The following is a 12,622-nucleotide window of genomic DNA, read 5'->3' on the forward strand; positions in this document are numbered from 1 at the left end:
ATAAAAATATATCACGGCTGAGATATCCAATCTTGAATCGCTCAACCTCGCAGTGTTTCGGCTTCGCAATCACAATGATTCAACCACTGGTCCAATGACCATCATCAAGTTGAAAAAGCCTAATTATAATAAGTTAAAATATAAATCTTTCATCCATAATTTCAAAGACTGTCTTACGACTTTGCGATCAGGCCACTTGTCCTGACGCGACTTTAACATTTTATTAACATCGCCAAGAAAAGTACTCAACACCGCTAAAAAATTTTTACTATGCTTCATACATATAGGATCGTAAAATTTTTCTCATATATATTTATATATATACTTTAATGATCTTTGTTTATAAGATAAAATGAAAAACTTTTCATAGCACTAATTCTTTTTGCTGAAGTTTTTTCTCGAATCATCGAAATAAACAGCAGCCGTTGTGTTTCTCTTTATATATAAACCCCCTCATTCATAATGGTCCGCTAACTTTAAACAGCCGAGAAAATGTAGAAACACTACTAAGTAGTGTTTTTTCTCATTCTGACTTAGGTCAATAGAAGAAGACAGAGTGAGAATTAGCAATGCTTTAAGTTAGCAGACTATTATGAATAAGGGGAAAAGCGTTTATATATCAATTATTTCATAAAATTACTAAAGAATGAACTATATAACTTAATGTTCTCGTATACCGTATGCATCAACCTTAGAGCTTGAATTCGTCATTGTTGGCACAAATACAATGATTTATTCACATGCATTTTCTTGTCAAGTCTGAGGCACCTATATATTTTCGAGTTGTGCATGAAAAATTATATTTGGAATAAAAATAAAATGAATTTGATGAGTCGCTCAAATGGTATTGCGACTTTTATGGCCAGAAGATGTCATTTTACAAATCCTCACCAGAAATTTTAAGATTAAGTTAGAAAGAAGGAAAGAGAGAAAATTATTTCATTTGATCACACAGCTTAAAAACACGAAAATAAAATTGACAATATATATATACAATAAAACAATACTATATCTAAAATAAAAGCAACCATAATTGCTGTATGTGGTCAAATACAGATCTCTCACTCAGCATTGTGCTGCAGCAAGCCGCAGCGCTGGTTTTCAGTGGGAGCCTTACTTGATGATACCCCATCACGGATACAGCCTGGTCAAGTTATCAATCAATTTACTAACTAATTAAAATTAAATGATGAGAAACAAAAAAAACACTAAATAAAATAAACGAAATGCAAATAAAAATAACAGGAAAACAGTAAGAAAACAAATGAAAAGCAGTATTACAAAAACACAACCGCTGCCTGTAGGCAGCAAGGACGTACGGTCTAAGTGCTGGAATTATTATTATTCTTTTTTTGTGTTAAAAGATATGTTTTAAATTTATTTTTAAATGATATTTTTGATGATTTTAGTGATCTTGGGTGGCAAGTCATTCCAGGCAGAATAAACTTAAAACTATCCTTAAATGCGAATGTTCTATGCCTCGGCATAACCAATAAAGTCAGGTAAAAATCTCGCTTAATGCCTGCTGACCTATCAGTCACAAGTTTCTCACGCAAGTATTTTGGGATACCGTTCCTAAGCACCCCAAAGAGTAGAGTGGCGAGATATAGTCTTCTGCGTGATTCCATTTTTAAAATATTTGCTTCATTAATGTAAGGAGTGACATGTGATCGAGCAGGGATGTTGAAGCAAAACCTGGCGCAGGCATTTTGGACTCGCTGAATAATCTTTGCAGTCTTGCTAAAGAGTCGAGGTCCATAAACAGCGTCAGCATAATTCAGTCTTGATAATACAAGCGATTCGCATAGACGTATTCTTAACTTTACACTAATATAGGGCCTCAGTTTATAAAGCAGTTTTAAGCGATATAGGCTATTGCGGACAGAATTAAGGACGTGGGTTTCGAAGCATACAAAGTAAGTACCTACGTTTTAAAACTAACCCCCTTATTCATAATAGTCTGCTAACTTAAAGCATTGCTAATTCTCACTGTGTCTTCTTCTATTCACCTAAGTCAGAATGAGAAAAAACATTCCTAAGCGGCTGTTTAAAGTTCGCGGACCATTATGAATAAGGGGGTAAATGTCTTATAACTCTATAACCAGCTCGGAGTTCATTTAACAGCTGCCACAGAACTCTTTAGTACGCTTCTTGCTACAAATATCATTAATCAAAAGTATTAGAACACTAATGACCGTGTCTTTGTAGAGTTTTAACATCTTATATCTCTACATTGATTATAATAAATTTTCTGTGTTTTAGAATTATTTGCTTTTAAATAAACGTAATAATATTATATTTCCTACAAATAAAAGCAAAAATTTGAGTGCCAAACGTTTTATTTACCCAATAAGACCGCTTTATAATTGAGAATCGTAAAAATATGCCGTTACGGATTTTTTTATTTTTCCAAACTCATTTTCTTAACATTATTGGTATGTAACTATATCTTGTTTTTGATAAAATGTGCTAGGAAATTTATCTTATTTTAAATAGTTTATCATTTTAAATACATATGATTAGTAAAATGTTTTTTGTAGCCATTTATATTAAAAGTGTCAGAATATTTCATTACCCAGACACAATGGCGTTGTTCATTATAATTATTTGAGGAAACTCACATTATTAGCTGGCAATAATCAAGCTGGGTCGTCTGTCAACCTAATAAAAAAGACTCGATAACGATCCATTGAGTATTTTTCTCAAAACATGCAACAACGCAAACATATCAAGTGCGTGCGGTGTCGGGTTTCAATTGCCCCGCGGTGCAAAGGATCACGCGACCGCGGGTGACGTCAGATCAGAGGTTAAGAGGAAGCGTCTGTCACTTTTCCACCCAAACGTTGTAACCTGTTTGCTATTTAGATATTTTAGTTTTTGTAAGTTCAAAATTACTTTAAGTAGTGATTTAAAAGGCTTAATCAAATAGGCAGCAAGCAGAAGCCAAGAAGACAAATAATATATACTAATTACATTGGTTGCAGTCAGGAGATGCAAGAAATGCATAAACAATCAATTATCCTAATGTCTACTGATCGATGCTGGATCAAGTAATAAGTACAATTATGTTTTCCACGATCGGGTAAACGTTGCCAATGATGTCAGACAAGTTACATTTCTGCAGCGCTTGCGTCTCGAGTGAGGTGTGCACACACATAAACGAATTCGAGTTTTACCGTGTACTGCAGTCGTCAATCGTTATTAATAATTAAGAGTAAATTATTAATATACGTAATATAAATACTTAGTAGTATATATTACAAGCTGACCCGACAGACGTTGCTCTGTACATAATAAATAAAATACTATTTTTTATGAATTTGCCAAAAATATTTCAAAACATCAAGAATTATTTCGTAAAAAATTAACTGTCAAATCGTGCGTCAAAATCATGGGTCCCAAATCGAAATAAAAACTATCCTATCTCTCAAGTTGGACTAAACTGCACTCTATGAAGTAATCCCCATTAAAATCCGTTAATTAGTTTAGGAGTCCATCGCAGACAAACAACGTGTCACGTAATTTATATATATTAAGATTATACAAGTGAGCTAAGTTGCTCAATATACACGAGGCTGTGGCTTGCAGTGCGAGCCGTAGGCGAGGGTGTAAATCAGCCAAGTGTCTAGTGAGAAAGTTCCTCACGAGTTTCATGCGCACATTTTCTACACACTCGCTAGGAAAAATCAAACATGTATTGCATAAATCGTTCAAACAAAATGTGAAAAGTATGGGCAATGGCGTGCAAGTTTTTTTATTTTTTTGCACGCACCAAATGTATGGTGATTGTTTGCATATAGCCATACAACCTAAGTTTCAATATTATAATTTTAGTGATAAAATGCATATATTTTCATATATATAATCAATAAATTAATATAATGCACATGTACAGTTCGATTAATGGCCCTAAGAACGATGTAGTATGACTCACTTTACGAGCAAGTGTATTGAAAAACTTTTTACAATACAACTTCAATATGGATTTTTTATTATAATTTTACAAACTAATTAAACCTAGTTCTCATCACACTCTATCTTTAAATAAGTCTCTTTTTTTATGATAATAAGGGACGAGACGAGCAGGACGTTCAGCTGATGGTAATTGATACGCCCTGTCCATTGCAATGCAGTGCCGCTCAGGATACTTGAAAAACCCAAATATTCTAAATGGTATTACGATTGCGCTCGTCACAGTAATATTTACATATTACTGCTTCACGGCAGAAATAGGCGCCGTTGTAGAACCCGTGATCAAGCCGGCATCCTGTGCAAAGGAGCCTCTCACTGGTGTGACACGGAATATTTCCTTCCCATTCATTTCCTAAAATTTGAATTTCAAAAATTAAAATTTACGAGGAGAAAAATTTTAAACTGAGGAAAATGTCGAGGAGGATGTAAAACGAAACATCGGTTTTTTGAGTTTTTTAGTCAGGTTTTTAATTGGAGCTGCAAGTTGCCTTAATCGCACTGACTCACTTCTTTTCTTTTTAAATATAACAATGCTTAAATCTGAAAAAGACCTTATCTAATGCTACCTCTTAATAACATCACTGCAAGACTAACTATTGGCTTTAAGTTTCGTATTAAATGGTGGTTTCGGTTAAGTATCTGACAACTTGATTAAGCTTATTTGAATAAAATACTTTTTAATGGATCAAAACACACTATAACTGTACCTTTACGTTAGATTTTTGCGTAAAGGTTACATTCTTATTATTATTAAGCATTTAATCTTATTCGCGACTTTTTTTAATGAAAATAAGGGACGAGATGAGCAGGACGTACAGCTGACGGTAATGGATACGCCCTGCCCATTACAATTCAGTGCCGCTCAGTATTCTTGAAAAACTGAGCGGCACTACAACTGCGCTCGTCACATTGAGACATAAGATGCTAGGTCTCATTTGCCCAGTAATTTCACTAGCTACAGCGCCCTTCAGACCAAAACACAGTAATGCTAACACATTACTGTTTCACGGCAGAAATAGGCGCCGTTTGGTACCCATAATCCAGCCGTCATCCTGTACAAAGCAGGTAAACATTACCAACTTCATTGTAATATAAAAACAAACAATCGTTCATATTTTCTAGTTCCTTTTGGATATTTGTCAACAATAATTGTGGGTAGAGGAAACTCTCAATAACACCCTTCGGCTCGGCTCAAGCAATAACATAATTTATTCATATCGCAATAAATTTCAGATCCGTACAGAGCAGCCAAGATCCAGTGCAACGAGACGATCGTGCTGTCCCGCTCGCACCCGCATGCCACAGTATCCAGCCCCGGGTTCCCCCGACCGTACCCGGACGATGCCGAGTGTGTCAGCGAAGTTCGGGCACCACCAGCACACACCATACGACTGCAGTTCGAGGAGTTACTTACGGAACATGAACAACAGTAAGCTTACTTTATTTTAAGGGTTCGTCTGTCTGTTAGCGGACCGTACCTCATAAGCTACAATAGATAGACAGTTGAAATTTTGAAAAAATATATATATATTAGATAATTTATATATGAAAACAGTCCTATTACTTCAGTGTAACAAGCTAAGTCTTACACTCGTGATTTGTGTGTCGCACTTTGTGTTAGTGTGTGTGTAAATTGTTCAATATAGAGGTTAACTGTCAGCCTAAATTTGTTTCGACGTTCTAATAGCTGTCACAGTCTATCTAGGCGTACAAATGATCTAAGATATTAAATACTGCCACTCTAAGAACAAATTATATAATTCATAAGATTATTAATTAAATATTGACTACTATTTAATTTAAGTTGGCGACTAGATAAGCGAATGAGTATCAAGCCCATCATTCGCAACAGTGACGACCCAAGGACGACGGTACTTTCATTGGACCGCGATCACACGACACTACGTCCGTCAAACTGAGAATGAATACAGTGACATTGCAAATGTGCCTGTAATAGTCAGCCTAGCGAAACTCTCTAAGACAAAAGCGATTCACTCGATTGTATGAAACGTGCAGTCATTGATAAATTGACAGATGACGGCTATAACCTGGCAAGAAAACGGAGATAGCCGAAATCTACTACGTTTTAAGCAACTGTCCGCTTTCAGACTTAGTCGGATTATACTGGTTATCAATCAGGGTAAACACGGTTTACATATATAGTGCTATCGACCACGCCCGAGCAAAGATCAATTGCCTCTGTCCGCTTATCAACCCAAGCGCGACTTGTGTCATCGGATAGTGGAGCACGTACAACTACCCTCATGATTCCTAATAAAATAAGCAAGTACCGTACAACGTTATTTAGCTAAGCGGGGTCTTCACTCATTTTTAGCGCGCGAAGCATTGACTTCACATGACCATTTGGCGCCGGATGAAATATTTTAATAATGCCGAAACGATATTTGGAGTAACGTTAAAATTAGTCGATTGAGTTTATTGTTACTAAAACTACCTAGAGTATTTCTCATATGTTATACGTAATAAATAATTCAGCATAGCACTGCAGGAACATTAATAAAATTACCACTAACGACCAAATGAGCTCGTGGCTAGGTTTACTGTTGGTCGCCATTACATTATTTATACAATAAGATGTACTTATGATTGTCAATGATGTATGTTTTACCACCATTTCGTTGAGCTTGGAGTATAACTGTCATCTCTGGTCTGGCGCGCCCAGTGCTCTGTGAACGGCTGGATCACTTGGCGTTGTGTGTCTTCTACTGCATTTATCACGGGGAGTATTCCAAAGAGCTGTTTAACCTGATTCCTGCCGCCGAATTCAACTTTCGTACGACACGCCACAAGTGATGATATCATCCCCACCATCTGGATGTGTGGCGGTACTTCACAGTGCGGTTTTCAAGGAGCTTTCTTCCACGTACTAAAGGCTGTGGAATGAGCTTCCTTATACGGTGTTTCCGAGACGATACGACCTTAAAAAAATTGCATACACCTTAAAGGCCGACAGCGCTCCTGTGGTGTTGTAGGAGAATGTGCGCTGCGGTGATCACTTAACACCAGGGGACCGGTACGTTCGTTTGTTCTCCTATTCACTTCACTTTAGCTCAATTCATTATAGCTTCAGTATATCAGCTACATTATATTTCTACAATGTATGCAAAGTGACGCACCAAAAATACTCAAACAAAATCATAATAAAGCCATTTTTCTCCCCAATAAGCTGAAATTACTTTTATCCCACAGCTTATAAATAGGTATAAGCCCGCGGTTGCAATGGCGGAAGTCTGATATCAACCAACATAGAGAAATATTCAAGGTGATATTCTGTTTACAAAGTCGTCAAGTCTAAAGCCGTGTGAGAACAGCTGCGTCTTTGACATTGTAAACAAGGGTCCGGGTACCTGCTATCGATTATCAAAGTTAGCTTAGTCTTCGGTTTCTACTTACATTATATAAGTCATTGTGCTGGGCGAGCTATTATGGGGTTAATGTAGAATATAAATATGATATTTATTTACAACAGGGAGTGACAATAACATTACATCTGCAACAACACTAAATGGTAATAGTTATTAATGCAACTGTTGTGTAATAAGGAGTATTGGAACACGAATGTGAGTTTTGATAATTGTATGACATGAGTGTTTTTATACCTAATTATCAACAGTTACTCACAAGACTTTACTATGAATCCTCTATAAAAGATTCTGAAACAGTTCGCTTACTGCTAACATTAAAAAAACCATTCCTAATCATAATCATAATAAAAATCATAATCAATAACATCATCCAAACGAGTGTTGTAATGTTTATTTTATTTTGGCATCAAACAGTCACAAAATTACAATTTTTATGTTATATAATTACTAAAGAGAACACTTATAGTACCGAAAATTACAATGTTAAATTAAATACCTAGTGCCTAATGTTGTAATGAAATTCATTACATTCATTCATTACTCGTTTGGGTGATGTAATGGTTATTAGGACATTGAGCGTTTTGATGTTGGCAATAAGCAAATTTTTTTAGAATATTTAATAGAGGATTTGAAGCATGCGTGTAGATAAACGTCATGAAGCTATATCAGTTCGTAAAGGGGCTTTGACACTGGGAGAAGAACTGAAAAAATCTCCGAGTCCATCATTTAAATCATATAATAACAACTAGCTGACCCAGCAAACGTTGTATTGCCGATATTAAAATCGCGATACAAAAGTAACTGTTGATCGGAGATGGGTGAACGGTTGATCTTGTATGTAATTTTTAATGCTGACTCATAATCAAACAAATTTAAAAAAATGTCAAAAAAATTAAAAAATAATTCGTGTCCACGTTGACACGTTAACACCTTAAGATTTAGGGGGATGAAAAATAGATGTTGTCCGATTCTCAGACCTACCCAATATGCACTCAAAATTTCATGAGAATCGGTCAAGCCGTTTCGCAGGAGTTTGGTCCCGCATACCGTGACACGAGAATGTTATATATTAGATATTACTTAGTCTAACTAACGCCTGAATATTTGAATATTGTAGTTAAGTTTTTCTCTCAATTAATCACAACTTTTTTAATAGAACAAAGTTCACGCCTTAGGTAGGCAGAGACAATAAAATGCCACTTGCTTCTATCCTTAGAAACCTCACGCGCTTCCTCTACATTCAATTACTCTTTTCATACATGCTCGCCGGTGCTTCGGAACTTTCCTTTTCTCAAAACGTCCCCAATTTGGTCGACGAATGTTCTACGAGGTGTCCCGCAACCGATTTGCCCACACACACTCTTGCCTTATATATTCGATACGTCATTTTTTCTTCACTCATTCACTCCACTGATAATATTTCGTTTATACGAGGCATTTGGGTTGGGTTTTCCTGTAATGTTACTCGTGGACATTCCGTGCTTATGATGTATAATATGCTAATGAAATATGTATGAACCCCAACATTGCAACTCTCGTAAACTTCATACACGTTTGAATATTGCAACGTCACATAATGTCACTCGCGGCGTGTTTATGAATTATTCTAGGCATGAATTTGATGTTTATTTTATCGGAAAGAATTCTATGTGTTTAGGATATCAATATATTTGGTACAGCCACATTATACACACTTTTAAATTGGTATAATTAAAGTTTTCTTGTACATGTAAAAATTACGGCGTACTAAATTAATCCTTTAAAAGAGTTTTTAACCGACTTTAAAAAAAAGGAGGAGGTTCTCAATTCGTCGGTTTTTTTTATGTTTGTTACCTCAAAACTTTCGTCTGGGTGAACCGATTTTGATAATTCTTTTTTTTTAAAGCTAGTGCTTCTCGAGTGGTCCCATTGTAATTTGGTCTTCGAAATTCCGATTCCAAAAATAACAATAACCGTAACTAGAATAAGATTAATTAATTAGATTGTATAAAAATACGCAATTATTTTTATACTTCAAAGTGCACATTATATCTAGTGTTTTGGAATAGTGTTTTTGAAGGCGATTGTTTTTTTGTTAAAATTTTTTATTTACATAATTTCATCTGTCAAATGACTATAAAGACTAATTCAAAAGTTAAGCTAATCTTACAGTCAGCTAAGTTTTACGTAAGTAAAATCTGAGCTAAGTCTAAGTACGTATAGATCTCGGCCAAAGTGAAGTTAGTTAGTTGTCAATTATACATTTATAGCTTCGTATATGTGAAATAGAAACTAAGGAAAATAAGCAGCTTCCCGTAGTTAGATCATCTGTCTAATAGCTCGGCAATACGTCTCGATAACGGACAGGAAATTGTGTGGAGGATAAAGTTATCTCCACTCGGGAGGGAAGACGGGCATGCAGTAACTATGCTCCCGGCCGCGACGCGTTATTATGTGTGCGATTTTAAATCACTAAAGCGTTCAAAAGTTAGTGTTCTAGAAAATTCAATGAATAAATATGTATTCAATGAATAAAATTCAATGAATAAAATTTTATGAACAAATATGTATTCAATGAATAAAATTCAGTGAATAAATACGTATTAAAAGATTAAAATTTAATGAATGTATATATGCACTGAAATATTGTGTTTAATTTATATATGTAACACTCGCGTTAATCAAAGAAAATGTTTATCTATTATTAATTATATATTTTTATAAAACGTAAACCTTCTCAAAGCTTGTACACGAGTTGTAGTTTCAACGGCTTTTCTAATTAATCTTATTTAGTTTGAAATGAGTATGAGCTGAAAGAAAACTTTTAATGAAAATTAGGTTACAGTTAACGAGAACGAACACATACCAAGAAGCGGTAATTTGTGACATAAAGTGAAACAGCATCTCGGTTGTATCAGCGAATGCTAATATCAACATTCAATATTAGGATTAGCCAATTGTTTTCCAACTTTACGTGTATACCAAGTTATTTAAGTTACAAACTTGTTGTACATAAAATATACATAATATTTATACCATCATCAATATCAAGCTATTATTTAGATTTGGATTAAATTTACTACACTGATGTTTTTGGGGACGAAAAGCTAATACTACTAGTTATTAACTCAGGGAAACGCGTTTTTCCAAGCTTTCACATGGGGCAGAGCTTGATCAATTGGGTTCTTCACTAGGCGAATATAGAATGAAGCACCTAGAGTGAAAATGAATAACTGTTTATTTTTAAGAGGCTCTTACAAAACTCACCTCTCACATTGACACAGCACTCTCGCTTTTAAACGGGGAAAGAACCTTGTCATATTACCGTTTACAGCACTGTGACGTCACTAAGATGGCGCCGTGTCCCCATCATCTCGCGCAGGGTTTATAGAGAACAAGGCCATAAAAGAGAAATAGCTATATAATATAATCGTTAAGATCTAAATGATCTTCTTTTAACGTTCAATTTCTTTTTTTATTAAGAGTTAAATACAAAAATTAGATCTATACTGCCTTTATTTATTTATATTCATAGAATTATATCCATAACTATAATTTTAAAATTACTAGTCGCTGCTACTTCCAGACTCAATAATGTTGGGGCTACTGAAAACCAGTGCTACATTGGCGCCACGCCATTGCAGCTTTTTACTGAGTTAGCTCCATTTGGTGACATTCACTGCCGCACAGTACCTTTTTCGTTTTAAGCTATACATTGTATTATTTAATTTGTTTTATTTGTTACTTCTAAGAATTTATTACTCATTCTGGTTTGTTATTTAATAATTGTGTGGTGGGGGTTTGTTATCAATAAATTTTTATTATATTCTATTCTATATCTTATGGAGTGCCATTCCAGCATAAATTATTATCTCACTTATTGACTTTTTTTATTAATAATTTGCGTATTACGTGGTTTCAGGCTTGGGGCCTTTGAATTGAATAACTGTCTCGCCTCACTGAACAATCCAGCTTTTTAAAAGCGAATTTTGTAATGATTGTACAGTCTGTCGAAGCAGATTTTGCTATACTTCACAGGTGACCGAAGTGGGTGAGTACTAAGATATTAAGCGGGTATTTCAAACGGGTTGTTTTGTAGTTAAGGCTAACGAACTCTCTATTATCAGGGGTTTTCACGCCCTTTCAGTTTCCTGAACAAGATCATATATTATGGGGTAAATTTGATCTACAACCTTCTCAAGAAAGTCCTCGATACGAGATACAAGTTAGATACATCTGTGAAAAGGGAAATGAGAATTATTTCGACACACATTTTATAAAACTCTTGCGACATCTTAGTATAATATAAATAAAATACTGATATCCCGACGGAAAGATTCCCGGTCCCTTATCACAATGAGACGGATCGTAGCGAGCCCCCGAGATCGAATGCATGATCAATTTATTCCAAGCCCGACCGGAATTAAAGGATAGAAACGCGATCAGATGTTCTGACGTTTGTGAAATTGGAGTTTTATTAAAATATAAGGACAAGTCCGCGGTTACATCCGCCTGGAAAATATTGATAGCCGATATTTGCTAGGAATAAAGTAGTTATTAAGCCTAAAAATAAATCCGTTCTGGATTTTTCACAAGCAATGACGTTTATTTTATGTTTTATTTACAAATAGATTAATAAACTTTGACCCAAACTGGCGTCTAAAAGCTTGGTGTACTCAGTAAGGCGAGATAGTACTTCACTAGAAATTACCACTACTCAAAAAATCCATTCCCGGCTCGTAGTCACACCAGTTTGTCACACCAGTGTGACTACGAGTAATTTTTCTTCCTCGTCGTCACACCAAGGGTTTTACTACACTCTGTTGGTAATTGATATAAGTGATGTGTCAATTTATATTCTCATGATCTCGACATTCTCGATAGTTTAGATAACGAATTTTTTCCTTTTTTCGAATTCTTTTCCTCATCTTCACACCACGGGTTTTACTGCACCTTAATTAAAGTAGTATTTCCGTAAAATGTCCTAAAGATATATAAAGTTTCTTTTGCGTATTAATAATCAATTTATCTTTTTAAATTTTCTCTATTTCCGTGGGCTTTTTTCAATGTCAATATCCACGTCCTCTTTTAAGACATTTAATAATTTAATTTAATAATATGTTAATCAAACGTGGTATAGAAAACATAGCCCACTAAAGTTATGAGCTGTTTTCCGATTACCAACCTCCAACTGTTGCTTGCTGCTGCATTGCTACAGGTAGCGATATAATAAAAATCTTCAAATTAATGAACCTAAAAAATACAAAAGACCTATTCGACTAATA

At 35.0% G+C, this 12,622-nt stretch overlaps 1 protein-coding gene across 1 annotated transcript in view; it reads left to right on the forward strand.

The window, feature by feature from the left end:
* The window catches only part of LOC126965168 (uncharacterized), a 320,537-nt gene that overhangs the window by 252,589 nt on the left and 55,326 nt on the right, over nt 1-12,622 (forward strand). The window contains exon 8 of the mRNA XM_050808616.1: nt 5,206-5,401. Within this exon, the coding sequence (XP_050664573.1) occupies nt 5,206-5,401 (196 nt within the window). The remainder of the gene's footprint in view (nt 1-5,205; nt 5,402-12,622) is intronic.

The sequence above is a fragment of the Leptidea sinapis genome, chromosome 1 (assembly GCF_905404315.1).
Source record: "Leptidea sinapis chromosome 1, ilLepSina1.1, whole genome shotgun sequence".
In the NCBI taxonomy this organism is placed as follows: Eukaryota; Metazoa; Arthropoda; class Insecta; order Lepidoptera; family Pieridae; genus Leptidea; species Leptidea sinapis.